Below are 25,613 nucleotides of genomic sequence, written 5' to 3' on the forward strand. Positions count from 1 at the left end.
CCCCACAGAACAGCATATCCGCCCTGGGTCGTAGCTTGATGAAGACTGCCGTAAGATAATGGCGCAAGGGGAGTGACTGTAACTTCGCGGCAAACAGTTTCAGGCAAAAAACATAAGGATATCATTTAGCATATTACTTGGGTTAAAAAACAAACAGCAAAAGGCTTATACTGCTGTCATTACTTACAATTTAAATAATTATTTAACTTAAATGACAGAATTTAAATGAGTCAATGTGTAAACCTTGTGTTTCTTGTTTTGACTGTCAATTTAAATATGTACCAAGATCTTTTCTTAAAATCATTTATTGCACTCAGATGCCAACTTGAATTAATTTAGGCCTTAAGTCGCAAAGAAAATAAAGAATGTTCTCGAGGAGGCCAACACACATGCTTTGAGTTGACCTATATCTTGTGGGAACACTGGGAATAGATTAATATTGATTAACTTATATAGGTTGTCTGTGAAAGACCGCAAGTTTTTTTTTGATCAGATAGAGAATTGATTTCTGAGAAAGGAAGTCTTTGCCGATTTTTGATCTGACCCATAGGTAATTAGTAATGAATTAAAATAGTTAACCAATGATGAGCGCGCTCTAAGAGAAAGAAGAGGATTGGGGGGGACTGCTTACCGAGAGAGAGCGAGAGAGAGAGTGTATGTGTCTGAGTAAATGTCAACTGTTTTTAACATTAGTTTGAGCAATTTGTTTATTGCTGTCAGTCTTCTGTACACGCAAGTGTGCAGGGTGCGTTAGTTTACCACAATGTTTTCGTATGGTCGCGCAAAGATAAAATGAATTGCTGTTTAAATAATGCATGGTCCTGTGGGATAAGATTCTTTATATAAATGCTCCATTAATAAATATTTCAATAAATACAGAGCAATCGTAACAGCACGTGGGTAAGATTTCACTGGGTCGAGCGTCACAGCGGCAACAATAAAGAAGAAACCTAAGATGTACATCAAGCTCTGTCCCTGTCCGTATATTTTTAACCTTCGGCGCAGGAAAAATGAATTCAAATATTAAAAGTGGTCGGTTAGGTTACGGTTAGTTAGATTAGTATAGCTACATTAAAATAAACAGAGAACTATAAATATATATAAATAAACTAGAGGTTGGCCTAAGGCCCTAAGGTGAATATTCGGGCGTGTTCGGGCAGGGACAGAACTTGATGTGTTGATGTACATCTTAGGCTTCCAACAATTAAACCACCGAGGCAATAGATGTTCGCTGCGATGCACTTACCTACACCCACGCGGTTGTTGCGCCGCACTTGCCCACACCACACCAATATCATCACACACGCTTCCCAGGTAGCATAGCTGTTTGCGCGAATGGTGGAGACTCTAGGGCGTCGTCAAGTAATATGTATACTTGTATACTGGTGCAGAACCTATTAAAATTACCGTCACCCGGCCTCTGTAGAAGGCCCGGGAAGTACCTGATGGGCACTACGGGCGTCGCGGTGCTGCTGTTGTCCTGGGGGCGCCAGGCTGGTGGGACACTATGCCATTGATGTCGGGTCGTGGGTACTCTGCCCCGCCAGGTACGCGGCTTGAAATTTATCCTGAACTTCCCTACTTGGTTTTGAGGCCGCTCGGCCGTGTGGAGGACGGGGTGGTGCGTAATAATCTTAAGCACTCCGTTTATGTTAATTTGCGTTTAATTCACGGACTTTTCCAGTTGTAGGCATGGGTATGCGGTACCCCTATACATACTCTATGCGGTGGCAGAACCGCTACAAAAACTATGCAAATGTGCTATGCGGCGTCTGAGCCGTTGTACAGTTACATTAATACGTGCTGATTACAGAACAAAACACGACACTAATATAACACAGGAATTTGCCGCGGCAGTCTCGCGGGGCGCTGTTACTAGTGTTCTGGAGACGGCCAGTACGGTATCGAAAGTTAACTGTCTTAGGGGGGTTCAGTGAGCGTGATCCTAAATTACACCTTACACTTATTTGAGGTTGTAGCCCGCAGGTGTATGCGCGGGGGTCTTAGCGAAAGCGAGTTAGCGGGAGTCAGCCAGTGCCGTAAATTGCGTGGTCCGCGATGCGGTGCGGAACCACTAAGGAAAACGGTCGAGATACGCCCGGGTCCGCGAAATACACGCCGAGTCGACGAAGTAAAAAAGGTTTGGATATTAAAGCGAGTACAGAGTGAATGGTCGGTGGAACAAAATTGAAGGCTGCTCAGACACACGTCTTGACCCAGTGCTGAGTGGTTGGAGACTGCCGAACATGGCCTTCTCGCAAGGGGGGGAAACTTTCACCTCCTTTGTGAGTTGGCACCAAAAACTTGAATTAACTTAATTTGCTCAATTATAAGTTAAAAACATGTTCCAGTTGCCCAATTAAAAGATAGCACCTGGTAATTGGGTGCTTAAGGCTTAACAATTGTTTTAGAGTATTTAATTATTTGAATTGTGGCAACAAGTTGGCGACTGTAAATTTATTAACATATTGTCTCCCTGTGAACTGTATTAGTGGGATTTATTCTATTCCGACTTGATCATTGTCACGGGCACTTAAATTAAGGCCAGTGGTAGCTGTGACTGTTAATGAGGTTCGTTTTCTGCTCCATGCTCGCACGGAGTGGCTACGACGCACTTGTTTAATGTTTGTGAATTAATAATTGTGTTCTATTGTCTTGTCTCTTAATTTTTTTTATGGGTTCGAGCCCCCGGGGTTCCGTGCCCTTAAGTTTATTTGAGTGAAGTGGGGTCACGCCCGAGGCGCTCGCCTGACTCAATCCCGTTGGGCTAGAGGTGCGCTCCGAAAACGGGATTTGGTACTAGCGGTGTGGAGCACGGGCTTAGAGGCCATGGTCGGGACGACGTCAAAATTTACTTTATCAGTTCTGATATATCTAATACTGACATCACTTTAACTAAGACAATTAAAGCGATAATGGTTTCTATTACTTCAACAGCGTAAAATATTGTGATCGCTATGGGTTCCATTAGAAACGATTTTGACAAATCTGTAAATTCAAAAAATATTTATTTGCTGAGCTTTTGGGGGTGGTCTTTATTAATATTCAGTCTATGGTTAGAGGTGTGGTGTTTGTTGTGTTTTTAAAATGAAGGGTTGTAAACAATTAATGATAGAGTGTATTTGATAACAATAAGCTGTTTAAAGCTCTTACACCGTGTTTTTAGACAACTATAACTTAGCGATGTATTGGTGATTCCAAACGCGTGCATACAAGCTCTGTATGAACTTCTACTTCAAGAGAATATAAACAGTCATTCTTTAACAAGAAGGTTAGTGGCATACAGAAATTAGGCATTCATTTGTAGGGCAATACGTTTATTTCAGAACTTTACTACATTTTTCTGACACTAGTAAGAATTTGAGTCACGCCTTTGGTTGGTTGTGCGTTCAGCTGTTTATTTAATCCTCGTGTTAATTAACAAGGAGATGAACATATCCCTAAAGAAGTTCTGTAAATGATATTTTGAGCTAATATTCCGTCGGTAATTTTCTACTCAGGAGTTGGAATTGGCCCGGTAAAGTGAGGAATATACTTGTACTCATGGATAAATCATGGAATGTCATGTTCCAGTCTGCCAACACCCAGCTGAAGTTAGACTGAGCAGAAGTTAGCTCTATCCGCCGGCCCGGGACAGAGAGCTTGGCACAACAACAGTTTAAATAATTCCACGCAATTGCGGCATTTTCCAACCGAGGTTTTTATATTTTCACAACAAAATGTGTAGACTAACGATAGAGCAGTTACATGGCGACCTTCTTACATGTGTGTATTATGAATAAAAATTAAATTTAGAGTGTGAACCATTGTACAGGTTGCCCTGAAGGCCTCTAATGTGTTGTTTTCATAAAATATTTCACAAACTTTTTTTTTTCGTCCACTTTGACCACTGGTATTGATAGAGCTGGTACATAGGTAAAGTAAAAAATAAATTAGCGGGCAAACTGTTGTACAGGCGAAAAAAATAATGTTTGTGAAATACTCCATGAAAACCTCACTTTGGAGGCCTTCAGGCTCCTGGGACAACCAGGCAATAAATACTGTGATTACTTATAGTGCTAGCCAACACCAGATGTTGGGCGAGTGAAAAAAATATACTTGTGCCATCATTAGCATCACAATACAGTCGGTGGAAATGACGGAAGGAATATGCTAACCAGTTGTTACGTAACTTTCCCAGAATTTTTGTAAAATTATACCAGGAAACCGTCAAAAACCAAAATTAAAATGTCTCAGGGGGATTGGACCCGGGTCTGCGTGACCTCAGTCCCCTTCCTTCACCACTGCCACCACATGTAACTTACTTGCTTGTGTGTAACTAGTTGAACATAATATCTGTCTGAAGGCCCCCGACACACGAACAGTCGGAACTGCCGTACGTGAGCAAGGGCGATGGACTGATGAACTGATGGCTTCCCATCAAATCGTACTGTTTTCTTGAGAGCACTTAGTCTGAACCGCCGTGTGTGGGAACAGTATCTTGTCAGACCAGAAAAAAACCGTCCATCAGCTGAGAGTCATAGCAGACTTCTTTGTTATACTCTTCGGTTGCTTTGCAATAATTTTTTTTCTAGCTAAAAGTGCCAGATGCAATTGCGGCATCCAAAGTTTCTTCTATATTTGACTACAAAACAATATATTCAACAGCGACCATAAGTTTGGTTGTTTGTGCAGAGGGCCTCAATTCAGTCAAACTTGACAGGTCGGCCTGTGAGTGGTCCATACTGGAAGCAGGACTGATTGTGCATGGGGAAGACTTCAGTTCAGTTCAGACTGAACACCGGACTGATTGCGTGTGTAGAGGGCCTGAATTCAACCCGGACCATCCATGCGGACGGAGGAGTCCGGACCGGGAGACGGGGGTAGTGCCGTGTGATGTGGAGGGCAGCTGTGCTCTGAACTGGTGCACGTTCTGTCCCAGCGGGCCAGACGATCGGACGATGGCGACCGAGAAGGTCACCCTGACCGACGCCCTGTCCAACGTGGACGTGCTGGACGAGCTGACCTTGCCAGACGAGCAGCCGTGCATCGAGGCCCAGCCCTGCTCGATCGTGTACCAAGCCAACTTCGACACTAATTTTGAGGATAGAAATGGCTTCGTCACTGGCATCGCCAAGTACATAGAGGAAGCCACGGTTCACGCCAGTCTGGTGAGAGCATTGTCCACTGAACTGTTATTATCCTATATCGCTGTGTGACCAAGCAGTAGCTACCCAAGCCTTCTGACTGAACTGTTATGGTTTAGCCACCACCACTGAATGTATAACAACACAGTTACGCTAGTCCACTAAAGCCATGTCTTATGCCTGTTAAGCTGTTAAGCTGGTAAGCTGAGGTAATATATACAAATAAAAGAGCTTACTAAATGAGGAGTATAAATCCATCCATCCTAAGAGGTCTGCCCAACTAATGAACTGGGAAACGGGGTAAGTATCTCCGGGGCTTCGTTTCAGTTTTAAAAATTTTTTAAATGCATGGATATACCCTGATCAATGATAATTACAACTTACAAGTCTAGTGTTAATGTGTTAATAGAATTTATCGAAAACCTTACATGTAATGTAATATGCGCATTTCACATTTACAGTAATGGCCACAGTAATTTTTACAATCTTTAATATTTTTTTTAACTAGGTTGTTTGAAAAGTTTCACAGTTAAGGCCACGGTAATGTTTACTATCTTCAGGTTTTTTTTTTTTTTTTTTTTTTTTACTGTTAACAGTTAAGGTCATTCTCTGTGTGGGCACATCCTGCAGTCCAGGAATCAAGCCGCTCACTGGCGGTTCGCTGTGGCCGCTTGCGCAGAAACGCCATCTGGTGGAGTTCTCATTTCACTCTGAGTTCGGCATTGCTGTTGGTTTCCATCTCAGTGCAGTGCTCCCTGTATTCTAGCAGGCATTACATGGGTAGGCCTTATACTATAAAAGAATGACCCAGTTTAAATAGAATATTATAACAGTTCTACAAAAAATCATACAATAAATTGAAGGTAAACTAACCTAGTTTTTCTTACAAATGTTCTCTATGTGCACCTTTAGTTAACCTAAAGTCCAATTTTTCCCACACTTTGGTTAACAATACGGAGCTACCCGCCACGAGCTCCCATAGGCGGACGGGTCGTGTCAAGGAGAAGGATAGCAAGTTGCCGCTGCAGCGCCATCTAGCGGAAGAGCGGCAGAAAAATGGATCACATAAAAACATTCTCCACAAAAAAAAAAGGGGGGGGGGGTTTGTCTGTAAAGTCGGTTTATGGATGATAATTTTACGTGATAAAGCCATAAAAAAATTCATGAAAAATTGCATACTTTTTAATTTTCAAATATTATTTACAGTAATTTGCAAATTTTAATTTAAAGAATTTTGTTTAAATATAATCACGAACAATTAGTTATAGAAATAAACTGAAAATCAATTCAATGTCAATAAATTGTTAGTTTGAAATGACGAAATTGGGCAAATGAAACAAATTTTTTAAATTTGCTGCTTTTAAAAAAGCCCGCCTTAACCTGTTCGATGTTACAGAAGGTTTTCTCGCACTGTAGGTTGGCCGGTTCTTGCACGCTCGGCTCGTGCGGAACGTGACAATGAGTCGAGTACCTAATGCTTTTTCGTGCGTGCAGCCGGCGTTCGTCGATTCACAAGACGTCATCACGTCAAACAAACCCTTGTGAAGTGACAACGGTGTGACGGCGCGGGAGTGTGAGGGGCGTGTGTCGCAGAACGAGCTGCTGGAGGAGGGCCTGACGCACGCGGTGATGCTGTACACGTGGCGCTGCTGCTCCCGTGCCATCCCGCAGCCCAAGTCCAACGAGCAGCCCAACCGCGTCGAGATCTACGAGAAGACGGTGGAGGTGCTGGCGCCCGAGGTGCACAAGCTGCTCGACTTCATGTACTTCCAGGTGAGCTCGCCCCTGCTCGCCCCCGCCAGTGAGACCCCCGTTCTGTCATATCACTTCTGTGGGCCAGTTCTGTTTCCTCCACTTCAGGGCCGGCGCGTCCATATAGGCGAACCAGGCAACCGCCCAGGTCGCCAAGTAGCTGGGGGCGGCGCAGCACGACACACAACAGCTCATGTCATATGTTTAACGATTATTTAAACTAGATTTAAAATGGATTTTTGTAACAGTTTGGAATGTTTATAATGATATAAGTAATTATATTAAAGTCCACGGTGACCTGTTTATGATTTGTAATAAGTAAAACAGTAAAAAAAAAAAACACAAGCCTGCTTACATTTGATTGTTGACAAAATCTTAGGCTTACGTGATGTATTTTGAGGCAAGGAAAATTTTTTTTTGGGTGTCCGGCGGGGGGCACGAAGGTTTTTTCGTCTAGGGCGCCAATTTACCTTGCAAAAGCCCTGCTCCACTTACATCATCACCTCTCATCGTCTCGTTTGAGCTGGCGTCGATACGACATCGGCCCGTTCGTTCATCCCGCCGGCTGTTGGCAGGTTTGGCTCTTTGTCGGAGCCCAGCCGTCGCGAACGAACGAGGTCCGTGTCTCTTCCGTCAATACGAGCCGTGTTGTCGGAGATTGCTGTTCCTCGTTCATTTCTTTTTTTTTTCTTTTCTTTTTCTAGAGGAAGGCGATTGAGAGATTTTGCGGGGAAGTGAAGCGACTCTGCCACCAAGAAAAGCGGAAAGACTTTGTCTCGGAGGCCTACTTGCTGACTCTGGGGAAGTTCATAAACATGTTCGCCGTGCTGGACGAGCTGAAGAACATGAAGTCCAGCGTGAAGAATGATTACTCGACGTATCGCAGGTACTGTTTGTGCACAAAACTCCTTAAGCTCATCGCACACTACAGCGCGTCGCGCCGCGCTGCGCAGCCCTGAAAGAATTCTGGCTCAACACTCGCACACTATAGCGTGCCGCGCCGCGCCGCGCAGCCTTGCGGAAATTTCCGATGGTTCTGGAGGGGGTCGGACACTACAGATATTGTTTTCTGATTCCGCGCGCTCAGTTTCTTCAGTGGTGACCTACAGTACAGGAGTACCGAATTCATTTTGACATTGTTGTCGTGGTATTTAGGATGAGACAAATCGTAAAGATTAGGATAATCTTGTACACATTTAAGTAGCTCCTCATTCATTGTCTTGTGACGTTTCTGGAAAGAATATTTGCATGTTTTAGTTTCATATAACTTCATATACAACGTGACCCATCACTAATTTAAATTTTCGAAACTTAGGCAACATTAAATTAAAGGCCACAAAAAGGAGAAGGATAGCTATTTGACTGATACGTTAGTTTGAGGTTAAACCAAATTTACACTTCTGTGATCTCAAAAAATTTTGTTTCCCGACCTGTTTATTTAAGTTTGAAAATTGAATCAATGGTTAACCCATTTACTATATAGTTAAATCAAAGATGTAAACTAAAGTAATCTATGCTTTAACTTACCTAAAATAGTCTTCTGTGTACACTAGATACGTACAGCCCGTGTGCAGGTCTTATAAAATAGACTCAAAAAAGAATAATGAACGAGAAGCACCGAAGAAACCCGGCACCCGAAGGATATCTCAGCCCATATTGTCTTCCGTCTGTCACCAGACACGATAGCGCGCCGCTTGGCGCCTCGCCTCGCCCGCCTCCTTGGCGGAACAATTCTGCTCCGAATTCTCCCGGGAGTTCCAGCGCCGGAATAATTACGCGGCGGACAGGGCGGCGCGCTCAAGTGTGCGCATTGTCATTGCTTTACATGCAAAGAGTTCGGCCCGGAATTTTTCCAGAGCGGCGCGGCGCGGCGCGCTGTAGTGTGTGATGAGCTTTACTTCTCTTGAGAAATATTCCTCCTGAAGTCAGGTAACTGTCATCTTTTAATCGGCAGTCTAAATATTTTGTATTTATTCAAAAAAAAAATTCCTTGTATTTTCATGCTTTTTATCGCTATGTATTTGTTAAAGCTTCTTTTATGTTTTAAATTAACTTCATCTTAGATTTTACAGTTTTTGTAAAATCTCATGTTTCGTTATTCACAACTAAGGTAATAATTTAGAAGTTTCATGTGGTACAAGATTGGTGCGGACAAGGCTAAGTGTCTCGCTGCTCTACGACAGGGCGGCGCAGTTCCTGAAGGTGATGGCGGACTCGCAGACGCTGCAGGAGTCCCAGAACCTGTCCATGTTCCTGGCCACGCAGAACAAGATCCGGGACACGGTGAAGGAGAACCTGGAGAAGATCCCCGGCTACGAGGAGCTGCTGGCGGACGTGGTTAACATCTGCGTGCACATGTTCGACACCCGGATGTACCTGACGCCCACCGACAAGCACATGCTGGTCAAGGTGGTGGGCTTCGGCCTGTTCCTCATGGACAGCGACCTGTGCAACATCAACAAGCTGGACCAGAAGAAGAAGCTGCGGCTCGACAGGATCGACCGCATCTTCAAGGTCGGGCGCTCGACCGCTCCCCGTACCCCTCTGGAGTCCCTGGAGTCCCTGGAGTCCCCCGTACCGGCGCCTCTCTTCGTATCGCTTTCAAACAAAACTGGTCTGTGCATTGCCGAGAGGACATTGCCCCTGTGCCGCTCGCGTTTCGTGTTTTTAACATTTCAACACAAACACATTCCAACAAGAACTTTTTTTGTATTTTTGCTCTCGGAGCAATGTTCTTCTCTGTGCATTGTACAATGAAGTTTTTGTTAGAAAGGGATATGGTGAAATTTCAGCAGTTCCCTGTAACAGCAACCTGTTATACGAACACATATATATGATAATCACTATTGGAAAACGTACTGGATCTGAAAGAATACGAAAAAGAAATAGTACAATATAAATATTAGCTTAGTAAATACCAGAGGTGGAAGCACTGTGACAAATGAAAATTTAAGTTCATACACAGGCTGGGCCTAAATGTCTGTATAAAGTGGATCGTTATTAATGTAACCAGATTATTAAAAAAATATATATATATATATATATATATATATATATATATATATATATATATTACGTTTAGCTTGCTTTTAACTTTGTGATATGTATCTGAGCGATTCCGTGTCAGCTAAGTCACCTTGTTGGCCTCAACAATTCTGATTTGGATCAAAGTTGGTATGAAGGATACGTTTGAAAAGATAAAAATAATTCTGCCATTTTTCAGATATTTATTTTTAAAATTGACTAAGATACAGACAACAATAAAACTCAAAATTTTAATAAAAAAATGACAAAATTTCACACTAATAAATTGCTGCAACTTTTTCCGTAATGATAGTAGAATAAAAATATAAAAACAGCATTGAAAAGCTCAAATAAACAGCTTTCTATGCATACACTAGAGTCCCGTTACAGCAAGGTGTCACGGTTCCGGGTTTGATCCTCGCTATAACCGTGTCCTCGCTATAACCGAATTGGACAAATTTTGGCCCCCAAAAAATCAAAATTAACCGAAAATAGCATAAAAATTATGTTTAAACCTGTATGATTGGAAAATAACAGGTTATATTAACGAAATCTTAATTTCTGTGAGCAGATGTGTGGATTCTCTTTAAAACGATACCCCATAAGTACGGATGCGATCACCGTTTGCGTCAAAATAACCAGAATACCCTACCACGCCACGTAAGTATAGCATCTCAGCCCGCGGCCGACGCAGCATTGTCCTATCTATCGTCAACGCGGGCTGTCTGCTGGCGGCCATGTTGGTTCGGGATGTTGCTAACAGGTGGTGCTAGTGTAGCGTGACGATTTAATTCCTTACAAAAAAGCAGGAGTGCGGCTGCGGCAACGCACGTACGCCTCAAACGTAATAGTCGCTGGAAAACTATACTTTTTTCATTTAAAGAAACCTGTCAACTTTTTTAGAAAATAAATTGGGATTAAACTCAAACCATCACCACCCCTTTCCCGGACAGATACCCCAACAACTGACCGAAACAAAAGTTTCAAGAAAACTGCCCTAGCGATTCGTAAATAAATACGGTAGTGCCTACTAGAGGTGTAAAAGTAACGAAAAAATGCGTACCCGGATTTATTCGTTACTATAACAATTAGTACTTGTTACTATCGTTACGTTACTCGTTACTTCTGATACAGCATAACATGCTATGTTATGTTGCAGCAACGAATCCAATCGTATTTCGTACGCGTACAGTATGACGTCGCGTAAATAATAATAAATAGAATATTTACAATTAACAATATTTGATAATTAATAGTGTTTGTTAACCAAGAAACAATTAAATCTCATTAGTATTATCTCTTTTAAGATAACAACAACAAAAACGTGATAATACGCGATTATAAAAACAAAAACATACATATTTCTAATTTGTAGAAAATACTTTCTTACGTTGTTTCTGTTCCAATCTCAAACTTTGTCTACCCACGGCACATATAACTAACGGAAGTTTGATAAAAGAAAGAAAGAATGGGATTCTATTTTTAAAGCCACGCACTTAGGTGGCGACTGCACGGCTGAAGAATGTGACAGGCGTCAACGGCAAGATGTCTAGCGGCGAGCGAGAGGGGTGGAGATAAAGCAGACAAATAACAAGCGATCACGCCGTAAATTCCTCAAAAATACCTCGTTATAGCCATGTTATCACTATTACCGTGCTCGCTATAACGAGATTCTACTGTACTATGTAAGGTGGCAATTAGCATACTGTAACTATTAACCTTGAATATCTCAAAATATGCTGTCGTATTAAATTATTAAGAAAAAATGTTTTTTTATTGCAATAACATGATTGTACGAGGCAGGAGAGCAAGTAGAAATCAGGACTAAAACTGGGACAAAGGAAGACCAGGAATGTGAAGACTGAGGAGCAGCACTCACTGCTTGTGAGGCGCGGGACCGACTCGTAGCTACGTCATTGAAGAGGTGCTGGCGTTAGTCTTCCCCAGAGTATGCTATAGTGGGGATCCTTAAAATCTTAAGATAACATTAAGGTGTGATAATTTCAACAGTGAGAAATAATTTTTGTTGATTAATCATTATTGATAATTATTAATATCCTTAGCAGTTATTTTTAAGTGAGTAATAATTTAGTTGATTCATCTTTATTTAAAAAAGTTTATTTCTCTTTCTCTCTCTCTTTGCCATTTTACCCCTCATCGCACCCATATTTTTGGGCGTAAAAATTTGGGTAAAAAAAAAAATCTCTCGCGTAAACGTCGCATGTTGTTTTTGGTCCCGCTATTATATTCCGAGCGCTTTGTGTGAGTATTTTTTCCGTATAAAACAATGTATTTTAAAGTAAAATCTAATAATTATTCGGACATTACCTGTTCCTTATGTAATTAACGGAAATACGTAGTTGTCTAATGTGTAAATTTTATTTTAAAGATTTTTTTAAACGTTATAACGTTCATCTGTTCGTCTGCGTCGCTGTGGTGTACCATTTACAAAAATGTAGCCAGAGCTCGTTGCAATCATTGTTTGGTTATGTTGCTTTCTGTATAGAGCGTGCACACGTAGCTGAATATCGATATCTCGCAGAGTGCTTACAACGCGCGCTCTCTGTCGAGTGCCGAGTTAACTACATCTGATGGCCCTCTCTCTTTTGTGCCCGCTTTCTTCCGTGGTGGGTTTACTTACTACGGCGTTCGTTCGGCTTGCATTTGGATCACAGATTTTGTTTTTCTATTATGGTTGAAAGATTTTGTTAATGACTTATTAATTTAAATTGTTTTTCGAGCTCTTTTATACTTTACGTTTTAAAAAAAACGTAGTTTGTTTTTATGAATAAATTTATCTAACAAAAAAATTTTTCCCCGCATAATCGTTGCACCCCTACTAATCGAACTTGATTTTAGAATAAAATGTGCGACGATTATGCGAAAAAACACATATTTAATATCAGGACAAACACACACTAGCACTTGGTATCGGTAGGAGCAATGCTTGCCGTTTGCAGAACTTGGAGGTGGTGCCGTTGTTCGGAGACATGCAGATAGCCCCGTTCAACTACATCAAGCGCTCGAAGCACTTCGACCAGTCGAAGTGGCCCCTGTCCAGCTCGACCAGCACCAGTCCCCAGGCGGACCTCATGGTGCACCTGCCGCAGATCCGCGAGGACCACGTCAAGTACATCAGCGAGCTGGCCCGCTACAGCAACGAGGTGCGTGGTCCCTGCTGCTGGCGACAGGGGTTCCGCTGGGTGCTTCGCCGCATATACAGTATTTTATATTAATTGTTAAAAATATTTAGGTCTTAAACACAACTATAAAAGAGGTATTTTTTGGGACACTTTTTGTTGTGTTTGAAAACTACTTATTTTTTGCTTGCCTTGTTATAACTTATCAAAAACCTCAATCATAGATTGTACCCAGTCTGAACTTCAGAAGTTATATTGTTCACCACGTCAGTGTTCACGTAATGTTGGTAGTAATATCGGGCTCATGGATATATAGATGTTTGGGGAGGGTTTACCGAGTCATGCGATTGAGGCAGCCTCCTCGTCTGACAGCAGAGTGTCCCGTGGCTGGCCGGCGGGAGGGCGGGAGGGTGAGCGGGGGACGTGGGCGCAGGTGACCACGACGTACAAGGAGACCCGCACGGACGCGGAGAACAAGGACACGGCCGACCTGGCGCTGCGCGGACTGCAGCTGCTGTCGGAGTGGACGAGCGTGGTGACGGAGCTGTACTCCTGGAAGCTGCTGCACCCCACGGACCACCACCAGAACAAGGAGTGTCCGCCCGAGGCCGAGGAGTACGAGAGGGTAACTGCCGTTTCTCGCTGAACATGTCCCACGCACAAACAACTTGTGAATATCCCGAAAATCTGGGAATTTATTTGCACCCCCTGAAGGGTCAAAAAGGATCAAAGCCTTTTTCTTAAATTTCTGGATCTCGCACAGCTCTATTTTTTTTTTTTACGATTGTGTTTGTGAGTTTTTTGAAGCCCGCCGCTAATAGTTTTGATTTTTAACTGTTGAAAATGGCACATTTTTTTGATTTTGTGCGTGAATTGACTGGGGTAACGTGGAGTCCTGCCCGATGTTTTTTGGGGAAATTAATTTTCTTATTTTTTTTATTCCCTGGAAAACAATGTCTACTGCCTTGTTCTAATTTACAATATTAGTTTGCAACATTTGCTTTAATTATGCTTTGAAATGAAGTCTCCCAGCTTCATTCGTACCATAAATTCTATTAATACATTAGTGTCTCACTTATCATCATGAGCAGGCTTTGGATAAGCGAAAAGTTATGATAATTAAGGGTTTATTAGAAAAAAAAGTGTATTTTCAATTGCATGCAATAATTTGCTAAAATTAATGTGCAGCATTTTCTTTGAAAATAATATAACATCATTATTGGCACATGGACATGTATAGTTCTGCAATAAAGTTAGGATATTGAAAAAATAATTATTTCCCATTAAATTTTCGAAAAAAATACTTTTCCTTTTTTTTCCCCCTAAAAATTTGGAATCCCGTGCAGATCTAATAGTATTTCAAATTAATTTTTTTATTTAAAAAAAATTATTATTTTTTTACTTACATTATATATATTGAACTGCCCAACTCCATGTCACTGTCTATGTGATGCATGAGTTGATAAGAACTAGTCTCTTACCAGGTATGTTTAACAGCATAGTAAGGAAAAAAATTAAATAAAAAATTTGTACATTGATTTTGTATAGTTTTTAAAACTACGTGTCATTTTCAAGCATTATTTATAAAATAATATTTATATAATTGTTTTTATTGTATAAGACTGCATTAATTATTGGGTTTTGTTGATAATCAATGTTTGTGACTTAAAAACTAATTATGATTGATAATGAGAGCTTTGCTTGTTTTCAATCTCAGATTCTGAAATATTGCCCAACCCGACTAACAGCCATCGCCATCACCAATCTCTTCCCTTCACCAACATCACAACTCTCATCACCCAGCCTCCGTTTAGTACCATCGTTCGTCACTTACTAGTAAAAGTATTCTGATGATGTTTTTAACAGTGACCCTCATTTTGTTACGTTGCTGCCTCGACCTTGTTGATATTACCCACTTTTCCTACTGGGCTCTCGAAGAGAATCAAAGTGTTTAACTTTACTGTCTGATTGTGATTACTTTAAGTACGTGAGCCGAAGTTGTCTCCTGTCTAGTTACAGCCTAGCACACGTACTTGAAAGAACCTAAGCGCCTCTCTATCACGCCGTTTTTAAGTCCTTACCTTTGCTGCGGTTCTCCCGCGGCCGCAGCTGACTTCTCGACGAGGCGGGATGCGGCGGGCAGGGTCATCCGTCGTCTCTGCCGTATTTCAAACCTCGGTTCTGCGGCTGTGTTGGCAATCCTTGTTTCTACCCTCCTTCTTTTCACAACGGTGGCCGGCCACGCGACAGAACGCTGCCCCGCTGTGTGCGTGTCGTGACAACTTGCAGAGTTGGCGTGGCGAGTGTGGCGTGTGGTTGGCAGGCGACGCGGTACAACTACACGGACGAGGAGAAGTTCGCCCTGATCGAGGTGATAGCCATGATCAAGGGGCTGCAGGTGCTGATGGCGCGCATGCAGACGGTGTTCGCGGACGCCATCCGGCGGAACATCTACGCCGAGCTGCAGGACTTTGTGCAGCTGGTGCTGAGGGAGCCGCTCAGGAAGGCCATCAAGAACAAGAAGGACCTGATCCGGAGGTGAGGCTCGCCCGGCCGGCTGGTTGGCAGGCGTGCGGCTCGGCGGTTCACAAACACGCGCACTCTCACTCACACACTCTCTCACACACACACTCTATCACACTCTCTCTCACACACTCTCACACTCTCTCACACACTCTATCACACTCTCTCTCACACACTCTCACACTCTCTCTCATACTCTCTCACACTCTCTCTCACACACTCTCTCACACTCTCTCTCACACACTCTCTCACACTCTCTCTCACACACTCTCTCACACTCTCTCTCACACACTCTCAACTTCTCTCTCACACACTCTCTCACACTCTCTCTCTCTCACACACACACACACACACACACACTGGCACTCGCAGTGGTTGTGCCTGCAACTGTTGTGTGATGCCCGCTCGTCTGCGCAGCATCATAGTGTCGGTGCGGGAGACGTGCGCGGACTGGCAGCGCGGCATGGAGCCACACGCCGACCCGGCTCTCAAGGGCAAGAAGGACCCGGACAATGGCTTCGGCATTAAGGTCCCGCGCAGGAACGTCGGTGAGTTTCAGTTCTCTTCATGGCCACATCGCCATTATGATTCCTTTGAAGAACAAGACCACACTCATTTGTATTGTTTATTTATATGTATAGAGCAGGTTGTTTTAAATGCCATTGTAATTTAGATATATTCCTTCTTGTTTGGTTTTCCCGTTAAAACCATACTGACAGCCCGTGTATTCGGAACCGAAACCGATTTTCATACCCGTAAATTTCGGTACTAGTCTTAAACGGAACAGAGAATTCCTCGTACTTTTGGTACTAGGTGTAGCAGTCAGTGATTGAAGTAGTAATAGTTAGTTTTGAATGATTGAACAAGTTTCGGTGACCAAAAGTAAAAATTATAAACAATCGTGTCACATTTTTTTTTATTGCAAAAAGTATCTATTAACGTAAACAAATCTTTTTATCCTCAGCCTTACTCTCTCTATCTTTAACTTTGAAAAAAAAATTTGAAACAAGTAATTATTTTAATGGGTGCAAAATCACATAATTATCAACTCGAAATAACATTTCTTTTCATAACAAACTTAAAAGAAAAAAAATATAGCTATAAAGACTGCTGGCGCAACAAGCACACACACATGCACACACACACACGCCGACTGCCAGCTGAGGAGCGCCCGCCGGCATCGATCGCCTCGCCAGAGGAGAGTAACAATTCGAAGTACCTTAATGCGCTATAAAAATGAAATTATATGCTGTTGATTTCAGTGGCGTAGCCAGAATTTGTGTATGGGGGGGGGGTGTTAAGAAGTTAAGTTAAGTTAAGTTAAGAAGCGGGAGGGGGGGGTTGTGGGGGTCCTCTCCCGGGAAATTTTGGATTTTAAGGTGTAAAATAGTGCTATAGCAGTTTTTGGTATACTTAAATTTAAATATTGTAATGGTAAAATTTTTTATTAATTTTAATATGATATTTTGTTGAGTGATGAATAAGAAATTAATTAAAGATTTGGTGCTAGGGGGGGGGTTGCTGGTCGGTTCTGAGCGTGGAAAGCACGGTTGTGTTGCCGCGAGGAGAGAAGTGGGAGCTGGAGCCGTGGCTTGTCGCTGTGTGGCAGGCCCGTCGTCCACGCAGCTGTACATGGTGCTAGGGGGGGGGTTGCTGGTCGGTTCTGAGCGTGGAAAGCACGGTTGTGTTGCCGCGAGGAGAGAAGTGGGAGCTGGAGCCGTGGCTCGTCGCTGTGTGGCAGGCCCGTCGTCCACGCAGCTGTACATGGTGCTAGGGGGGGGGTTGCTGGTCGGTTCTGAGCGTGGAAAGCACGGTTGTGTTGCCGCGAGGAGAGAAGTGGGAGCTGGAGCCGTGGCTCGTCGCTGTGTGGCAGGCCCGTCGTCCACGCAGCTGTACATGGTGCGCACCATGCTGGAGAGCCTGATCGCAGACAAGTCCGGGGGCAAGCGCACCTTGCGCAAGGACATAGACGGCCAGTACCTCATGCAGATCGACCAGTTCCACAAGACCTCCTTCTACTGGAACTACCTGCTGGGCTTCAGCGGTCAGTGTCACTCTAGCTACCAATGCCAGTTAATGCACCATTTAGCACCCAAATGTAACTGAAACCATGAAATCAGTCTGCAGTTTGAAAGCACCTAACACAAATTAAAAAAAAAAAAAACTTTTACTGAAGTAAATTTATTCAATGTACCTAATTTATTTAGCATGAATTTTTACCAAAATATATAAACTATGTAAATTGATTGGAAAAAAAATAATATTACATTGTTTGAACTTGCATAACTTTATAGTAACACGTTCTTACATTAAATATTGACTTGGTATTTTTGAAACACACAAAAATTTGCAATTTTTTTTCTCTCAGTAAATTTGTTGTAAACATTCTTATTACTAATGATTTTTTTTATACGTAGGGTCGCATCATGTGTCAGTCAAGATGTGACTATTTTGGTGAAATAAATGGTAAGAAATATATTAGTTACACATTTGCTGAATAATACACAATTTTTATGAATAAAGACAATGTCATATAAATAAAATCATAGAATCTTGTCCGTACCAATTAGGAAGGCTATTGGAAGGTGCAAAGTAAAAATCAGTAAAATCAAGATAGTTAAAACAATATCTGTACAAGTTTTATGATCAAACCGAATCACTCCTTCACCATTGTGTGAGCTAGTGTACTAGTCATTGATATATTTTTAGGTATATTGATAGTAATATAATACTAATCCATACATGTATCTAATGTAGCAAAGATAAAAACATTCTGCAGTGATAAATTTTGTTTTGTTAAATAACTGAAAACTTGTGACAGTAGTTAGTGAGCATAAATGGCAAAGTGTGTTTGTTCCAGCCTCGTTGCAGGACTGCTGTGACCTGTCGCAGCTGTGGTACCGCGAGTTCTACCTGGAGATGACCATGGGCCGCAGAATACAGGTACTTGCCTACGTCATCAGCTAGTCAGGTGCAATGTCCCAACAAACTGCATTACTGTAGAAAATGTAGTTTGGCGGTTGTAAATTGTCTGTACGTTCAGTACTGGTTTCATGTTCAAAAATCAGCATAAGGGTGTATTGTTTCCTTCATGTGAGTACTTAATGTGTACTGAAATGTGAGAGTCCTTTTCGTAAGGAGTAAAGTAAGATTATGAGTTGTTATTGTTTTAAACATTAATTGTTCGGCAGCAAGGCAGCACAGTAGTCTCCGGGTGGAGGTTCCTTGTCGAGATGTCTCAGGGATGTATAAACCCTCGTGGGTGTGCGCACAGGGCAGCTGGGGGCGGGAGACTGTGACCGGTGCCTCGAAGGAGGCAGGTACGGCCTGCCGCTGGGGCTGTGGCGATGGGCCTGTGTGTGAATTGTGTGTCCAGTTCATGTTTTGTTTGTAAGTGTATGGCGTGTCCGTTGCGAGTCGAGTGTGTGCAGTTCAAACAGATGTTTTCTCACTCGTCGATCTGATGACTTTTCTAACCTGGTTCACTGGTACATGTCTGAAGGCCCACTGCAGACACTGCACTTCACTTACCTGCAAATAGTTGTACCTGGCGAAACACTGTTGCTAATAAAGAAGGAACTGGCTTATGATATGCCGACACTCTGGCCTTGTTGGGTGTCATCACCGTCAGTAGCTGCGGCTCTGCTGCACAAGATAACCTTTCATAAATGATAACAGCTCATTGAGCATGGGCAGTACATTCTCAAGTTGTCAAAAATCTTTCACTGGTTTCGCAATACTTAGTTAAGCTTCCACATCTAGCGTCGTGGGTTTGTGGTCAGCTGTGGCCATGGTGTCGTGGCTTGGAAGTGATTGAATTGTAATGATTTCTATGGTTAGCAAAGTATGCTTGGTACTGAAAGCAGGAACAAGCTGGGCTTTCAGGAGTGTTAAGCCTTCCATGAGCCATTCGGCTTCGTGGACTCAGAAGTGACCTGTCAGAAGTGACCTGTTGGTGGAAACAAAGGTGGCTGGAAATGCTGCTAGCCATCGTGACAATCTTGATCACGATATATTGTTATAATTTTTAAACGTACACTAATATACCAGAAAACAAACAGAGGGAAACATAGGTTGCTAGACCTCTTGTCATGTGAACAGCAGACAAGTACACAGGTGCTCTCAGGCTGGTACATGTAGAGACACATTAAAGAAATATGTTTTTAGCAGAAGGGCAGTTGCAGTGTTTCGCTGGTGGGACCTAATGTATCGCGCGGGGAGAGTACACCATGTCTCTGTCCATCCACGAAGCAGTTCTCAAAGGGAATTTTACATCGAACGTGTTTTCTTCTTGACTCTAGGTATGGGTCGCACCTTTAATTTTGGGGGAAAAAATATAACATTTTTACTGTAAGGGTAGCCCTGGAATAAAGGTCGCACCATATATCTGTCATTACTAGAGGTCCATGTTCTGTGCCGCAGCTTATTGGTGCGTAAGAAATACAGAACTGGTCGATACAGCACTTGCCCTTGGTTCTTCCTTGTCGCTACGGGAGAGTGAGGCAGCCCACTTCTCCTCCCACCCCCACCAATCCAGTTTCCCCACTGCCTAACAAAAAAACGAAGGTGAAGACTAATATTTTTTATACCCTTATTTCCTGTTCATCTATTGATTTTTAATTTTTTCACCTATCTCCTTGCCACAGAGCGAGAAGGGGCCACAAGCTTCTCTTTGTCAGTTCCTTCTGTAAGGCTAGCACTCACTGCTCAGGCTACTGTGCAGTTGGAGGAATATAAACACCCAATATGGCTGCAGTTTTGTCACGGTATGATCTGTTGAAAGCGTGGGCAATCTCATTCATTGGGCACAGTTGCATCATGAACACCTGTCAGGATAGACACGCTAATTGTGTGGGTGCCGGTTCAAGGAACATTTACTGTAAGAGAGGGAGGGGAAACCGTCAACACTGCCACATGGCGTAACATACACACACTCACACACTCTCTCTCTCTGGCTGGTTTATTTTTAAATTTCTCCCTCCTCTCCTTGTCCGTGCAGCACGGCAGACACGTCACGTGCTTGCTCGTAGCTGCGCTGCTCACGGAGCTTCACACGACTGCCGAGATAATTTCAATAAACATATTACACTTACTCGTGAAGTTATCTTTATTAAAAACCAACATAGGTTAGTTATTTACACACATATTCTACCACACAGTGCAATATTTTTAAAATATATAATATATTTTTTAACTCAAAGTGAAAGATCGTGTAAGGTTCGCACTACATTTTTTTTTAACTAAAAATTGGCATAAAATTTGCGACATATATGGGGGTAACTACAGTATGTGTAATAGTCTGTTGATTGTGTTGTCTATTTTCATCTTTGAAATATGTATTATAAAAATGTAAGCACATATGTGCTTCTTTTAAAAAATTTTTTTGCCTTTTTGTGCAAAGTGTCATGTTTATTTGTAATTCAAGAAACAGATTCTTCACATTTAAAAATACCCATTATTGATAGTAATGAGAAACTAAGTTGTATTAACAACTTATCATTCTCTTGTGACTCCTAAATGTACTATTGGTTCATGAACGTTCACATGTTCTTAATCGGAGTTACCTATGCAGTTTTATACCAGTGCTGATTCGCAGTAATGTTGGTTAGTATGTCGGCGAAGGTGTTGTATAACTAACTTTCGTTTTTTTAAGTAGGTATCTACCAGTTGTGGCTGAACCGTGTTCTAATTGATAATGTCATGTGAGTGTGTGTGTTAGCTGTAAGCGTGGAGCGTCAGGTGATGCGTGCCGTGAGTGAGTGTGTCAGTGCGTGGGTAACCGTGCTGGTGGTTGGTCCCGTAGAAGTGCACGGTGAGGCACCAACATAACGAGGAGTGCAGCGACCTCATCACCATGGAGAAGAGGATCCAGGTAGACCCGTAGACTTGGCCGCCCGCGCACGCGCAGACTTCACTGTCCGTTGCTCCGATTCCTACGCGCGGGCAGGGAATTACTGTGCACTATCAATCCTTTTAATAGGGCGCTGTTGGAGTAGTAAACTTTGGTGTGAAGCGTTGACATTAATCATATCCCGCAGAAAAATGATGGGTATCCATGGAAAATTGAAGTGAAACATACAGTACTTAACGTTTTTTTTTTTTTCATGAAGATATTCCCTTATACCACAAGGTAAACACATTGTCGGGTTTTGGGAAAATCAGACACGGTCTACAGCTGTAGGGGATTTTAAGTTGCTGGTTTGGTAGTCAAGGTCGATTTCATAATTTTTGAACCTTAAAAAATATGGTGTGTTTTTGTGGAAAAAACAATGAAATAAAAAATTTCAATGGACAGTTAACAAGTCAATTTCACAATAAAATTAGTTTGAATTTTTCTTATGAGTAATTGGGACATAAATAACAGACTACTGCTATGAGAACTAATGAAAACATTATTACCTATACAGGTAAATAGCTGCATTGTACAATAATACAACTGCCCTTTTAATTAAAGTTTAAATTTTTTCTAAAGAAAAAAAAAATTAGAGAGATAATTAGATTTGTATTTGTCAATAAAATACATGTGAATAACAAATTACTTTCTGTTTAGGACAAAGTTACAGTTTACTGTGACATTATTTAATGAATAAACCAGTATAACTAGCCTTGTGTTTATTTAGACTTTATTAATAGAAATAGACATGTCAAAATGCCAGTTACATTTTCCAATACAGCAGTTTTACTTTTTCTGGTCACTGCATTTATTTTTCGTATTATTTGTTGCCTCGGGGAGTGTTTGAAGCACTTGTAACCGCCCGTCCCGGGAGTTCACCTGCTGTGGGTTGATCCTGTGCACTGGCGTCGCAGCTCGAGCCAGGAGTTTTGGTATTATAAAAAGGCAAATTTTGTAGTGAAAATAGTGGATTATGCCTTGATCATCATTATCGAATTAGGTAAAACACATGTAATATTAAATACAAATCAAGCACAGTTACATTTATCAACTGTCACAATTTGTGGTAAGACACTTCAAATTTGTACATTAAACAGAAGTTTTGGTAAAAATCATAGCATTATATTCAGGTAAAAATGTCTGTTATCAAAATGAGGGGGTGTTGGGATGCTAATCGCAATAACTCCTGCATCAAATGACATGTTAGTTTGTTAGTTCCACCGGCAAATTGTGGGGATGTGTCCTGTAGGAATGTGTCTGCCTCAGATTCAAACTTTGCCTCAAGCCATTCTCTACAGTTCACGCAAATTGTTTGTAGCAATGTTATTAATCAAAGAATTGTAAAAGAAAGTTTTAGCAACACGTGTCATTTCAAGGTTTGTAGTTGCTGGTCTCAAAGCTAGCAGCTTCTCTTTGTTATTCTATTCACTGAAGCACAGGCTAAATATCAGCAAGCTGACAGCTTGTGTAGAGGGGAGTTCGCATAGAGCCACAAAGGCAGAACCTTTAGAAACAGCAGAGTCCGTCTCTTCGAGCAGGGTGTTTACATTCTGGAAGGTCATGGGAAATACAGGGAAGTTGTAGTTCATCATTGAAAGTAAGGGAGTTTACTTGAAATCCTGGAAGAGTCTTGGCAATTCTTCAGTGATACCAATTTGAGGAGAAAATGTCATGCTTTAGTCTGCATACCACCATCAATTTTTTTTTTTCCAGATGGTGTTTTAGTGCATAGTCTTAAACAATATAAAATGGCGTGTGCAAGTTTCTGTTTGAACTAGGCCAGCTGTGGGTAGGGTGTGGGCGGGATTATTTTCATTTCTTACAGAAACAGGTAAAATATGTATATGAATTATTTTTAAAAAAAAATTAATCGGGGAAATTTTCAATTTTAGTCAGGGAATTTTTTTTTACTTTTAAACCTGAAGATGATGCATATGGTTTCTACGTGAGGCGAAGCATTCCTGTGTACTCTAGGTGGCCCCGGATAGTGCGTGACGAGATGGAACGTTTTCGTGTTCCAATGTACGTATTCGTAATGTGCTGTGGTGTTACTGCTGGGATACTGAAAATCAAACACAATGACCAGCTACAAAATTGGACTTGAATATTTATTTATGTGCTGTGGAAAACTATACTAATGTAAGCTGGTTTGCCTGATAAAAGAAACAAAAGTGATGGTGTTAATCATTTCAACTTCTAATAAATACTCATAGATAGAGACAAGATTTTATGGTTTGATTTCTAGGTCGATGCCTTTAAACAGAAGATATCAGTATTTTTTTTTACTCTATAAATATTATTAATAAAGATATTTATAATCAAACAAATATTATCTTAAACTGTCTCTTCATCCCTCTTTCACCATTACGTATAATTCTAACAGTATAGCACACTGCAGTCTTGCAATGACATACTAACCATTTAAGAGATAGATTTATTTGGAAACTATAAAAATAAATCAGCAGGCATTTATGTGTTCCATTCATTTCCCTAGAGATGTCATGGTAAAATAACTAAGGCCATTGAATATGTATATTGTTCATAGAACTGTGTAGGTATTTAATTTCACAACTGACAGCTCATGTAGCATGTTTTCAAAGCAATAAGTGGCTGTTGAGTAAGGAATGAATTCGTAATGTTTCTGTTCTCATAATAATTAGAAGAACACAAGAAAAATATCTCTTAAATAGAAAACTATTTTAATGAATTTATATTTGAATGGTTAGACATCGCAGCACTTTGTTTCACGAGAGGAAGCAAGAAAGAGGGAAATACTGGCAGTTCCGAATTGTGCTTGTAAGTTTGGAAATCAGGATAGTGTTGTGTTTGTTTTGTCTTCCACTACGGTGCTCCCAAACTTCTCAGCTCGGGGTTTGTGTCGGGCAATGTTCGCATGTTCACATGTTCACACATGTTCACGTGTTGGGTGAAAACACATCGAGTTTGCCGTGCTTGCGAGAACAGTGAAAGCAGTGAAGTCTGATTTGTGTGGGCGCTCGATGTTACGTTTTGGTCGTCTCGTCCTAGTTGTGTGTTTTCGTTGATTGGTCGCTGGCTGGCATGCAGTTTTCCCAGTTTGCTTGTACTTCTCCCTTTGCAATTGTTTGGTGTCTTTTGTTTTGTTTTTGTTGCTCGGAGCGCTAACTGTTCTTTGTCTGTCTGCTGCGATTAATTGCACATGGCCAAATTGCACTCGCAGGCTTTGTCGATACTTGATACACACTTTTTGTGTTTCGTGTCATTAATATTGCATGTCACTGGCATGTTTCATAACCGTCATAACACATATTGTGTAAGTACCTAGTGCTTAAAGATACGTATCTGTTATTTTTATTTGCTGTATTTACTGTACTGAAGCAGTATCTTATAAACAAATTATATGTTGTGTGAACTTTATTATTTTTGCTATGATTATTTAATGTTTAGATAGCATTGTTGTGTATTCTTTTATAGTCTTGTTCTAATATGTGACATGTATGAATTTTTTTTATAAAGTGAATACTTATGTGTAAAGAAGGCCTGCGTACAATTTTTGTTTTTAGTTAAGAGTGTAAATGTGTTTAACTTTTTTTGAATGAATTGGTTTGCACTACTGCAGCAGGAAAGAATTTTGTACTCTTGAATATTACGGGTGGACCTGCTTTCTTACTTTAATGACAGTTGTAAATTTTAATGTAAACTATATATGTAAAAGATTATCTTAAGAATTTAGCTATCTTATAAAATTTGACTGTCATCCATGTACTTAGAAAATTTTAATGCATTTAAATTTGTAAAACTAAAAAAATACCTATTATTTTGTATGTGATAATAATGCCTCTAGTGATACTAGTTAACTTTAGAAATTTTAATGCATCTGACTTTGTAGAACTGTACAAAAATATTTTTTTTTTTTGCAAAAACCTGACCTTAATTACAAGAAGAGATGGGCCAATCAAATCCTCATATACCATCAGATCCTTGGTATTCGAAGGATTAAATATTTTAGGAAAAATATTGAAGGAAAATATTAGGGGGAATAATGTAAATTACAAAATTCAACTCTGACAACCTTTGAAGTTTACAAGGTTATTTTTTCCCTTCACACCTATCCTGTTACCATTCCTTAAAGGTATTCTACTTTTAACATGTAATTACATAAATAAAATTACACTA

General features: G+C 41.2%; 1 protein-coding gene across 1 annotated transcript in view; it reads left to right on the forward strand.

The window, feature by feature from the left end:
• The first annotated feature begins 3,042 nt into the window (after positions 1–3,042).
• The window catches only part of LOC134538886 (cytoplasmic FMR1-interacting protein), a 54,330-nt gene continuing 31,759 nt past the window's right edge, over positions 3,043–25,613 (forward strand). Inside the window, exons 1-11 of the mRNA XM_063380480.1 lie at positions 3,043–3,271; positions 4,922–5,150; positions 6,720–6,899; positions 7,583–7,764; positions 9,062–9,392; positions 12,863–13,066; positions 13,476–13,667; positions 15,366–15,580; positions 15,983–16,113; positions 17,439–17,609; positions 18,426–18,508. Of these exons, the coding sequence (XP_063236550.1) occupies positions 4,941–5,150; positions 6,720–6,899; positions 7,583–7,764; positions 9,062–9,392; positions 12,863–13,066; positions 13,476–13,667; positions 15,366–15,580; positions 15,983–16,113; positions 17,439–17,609; positions 18,426–18,508 (1,899 nt within the window). The 5' untranslated portion in view covers positions 3,043–3,271; positions 4,922–4,940. The remainder of the gene's footprint in view (positions 3,272–4,921; positions 5,151–6,719; positions 6,900–7,582; positions 7,765–9,061; positions 9,393–12,862; positions 13,067–13,475; positions 13,668–15,365; positions 15,581–15,982; positions 16,114–17,438; positions 17,610–18,425; positions 18,509–25,613) is intronic.

This window comes from Bacillus rossius, chromosome 14, assembly GCF_032445375.1.
Source record: "Bacillus rossius redtenbacheri isolate Brsri chromosome 14, Brsri_v3, whole genome shotgun sequence".
Taxonomy (NCBI): domain Eukaryota; kingdom Metazoa; phylum Arthropoda; class Insecta; order Phasmatodea; family Bacillidae; genus Bacillus; species Bacillus rossius.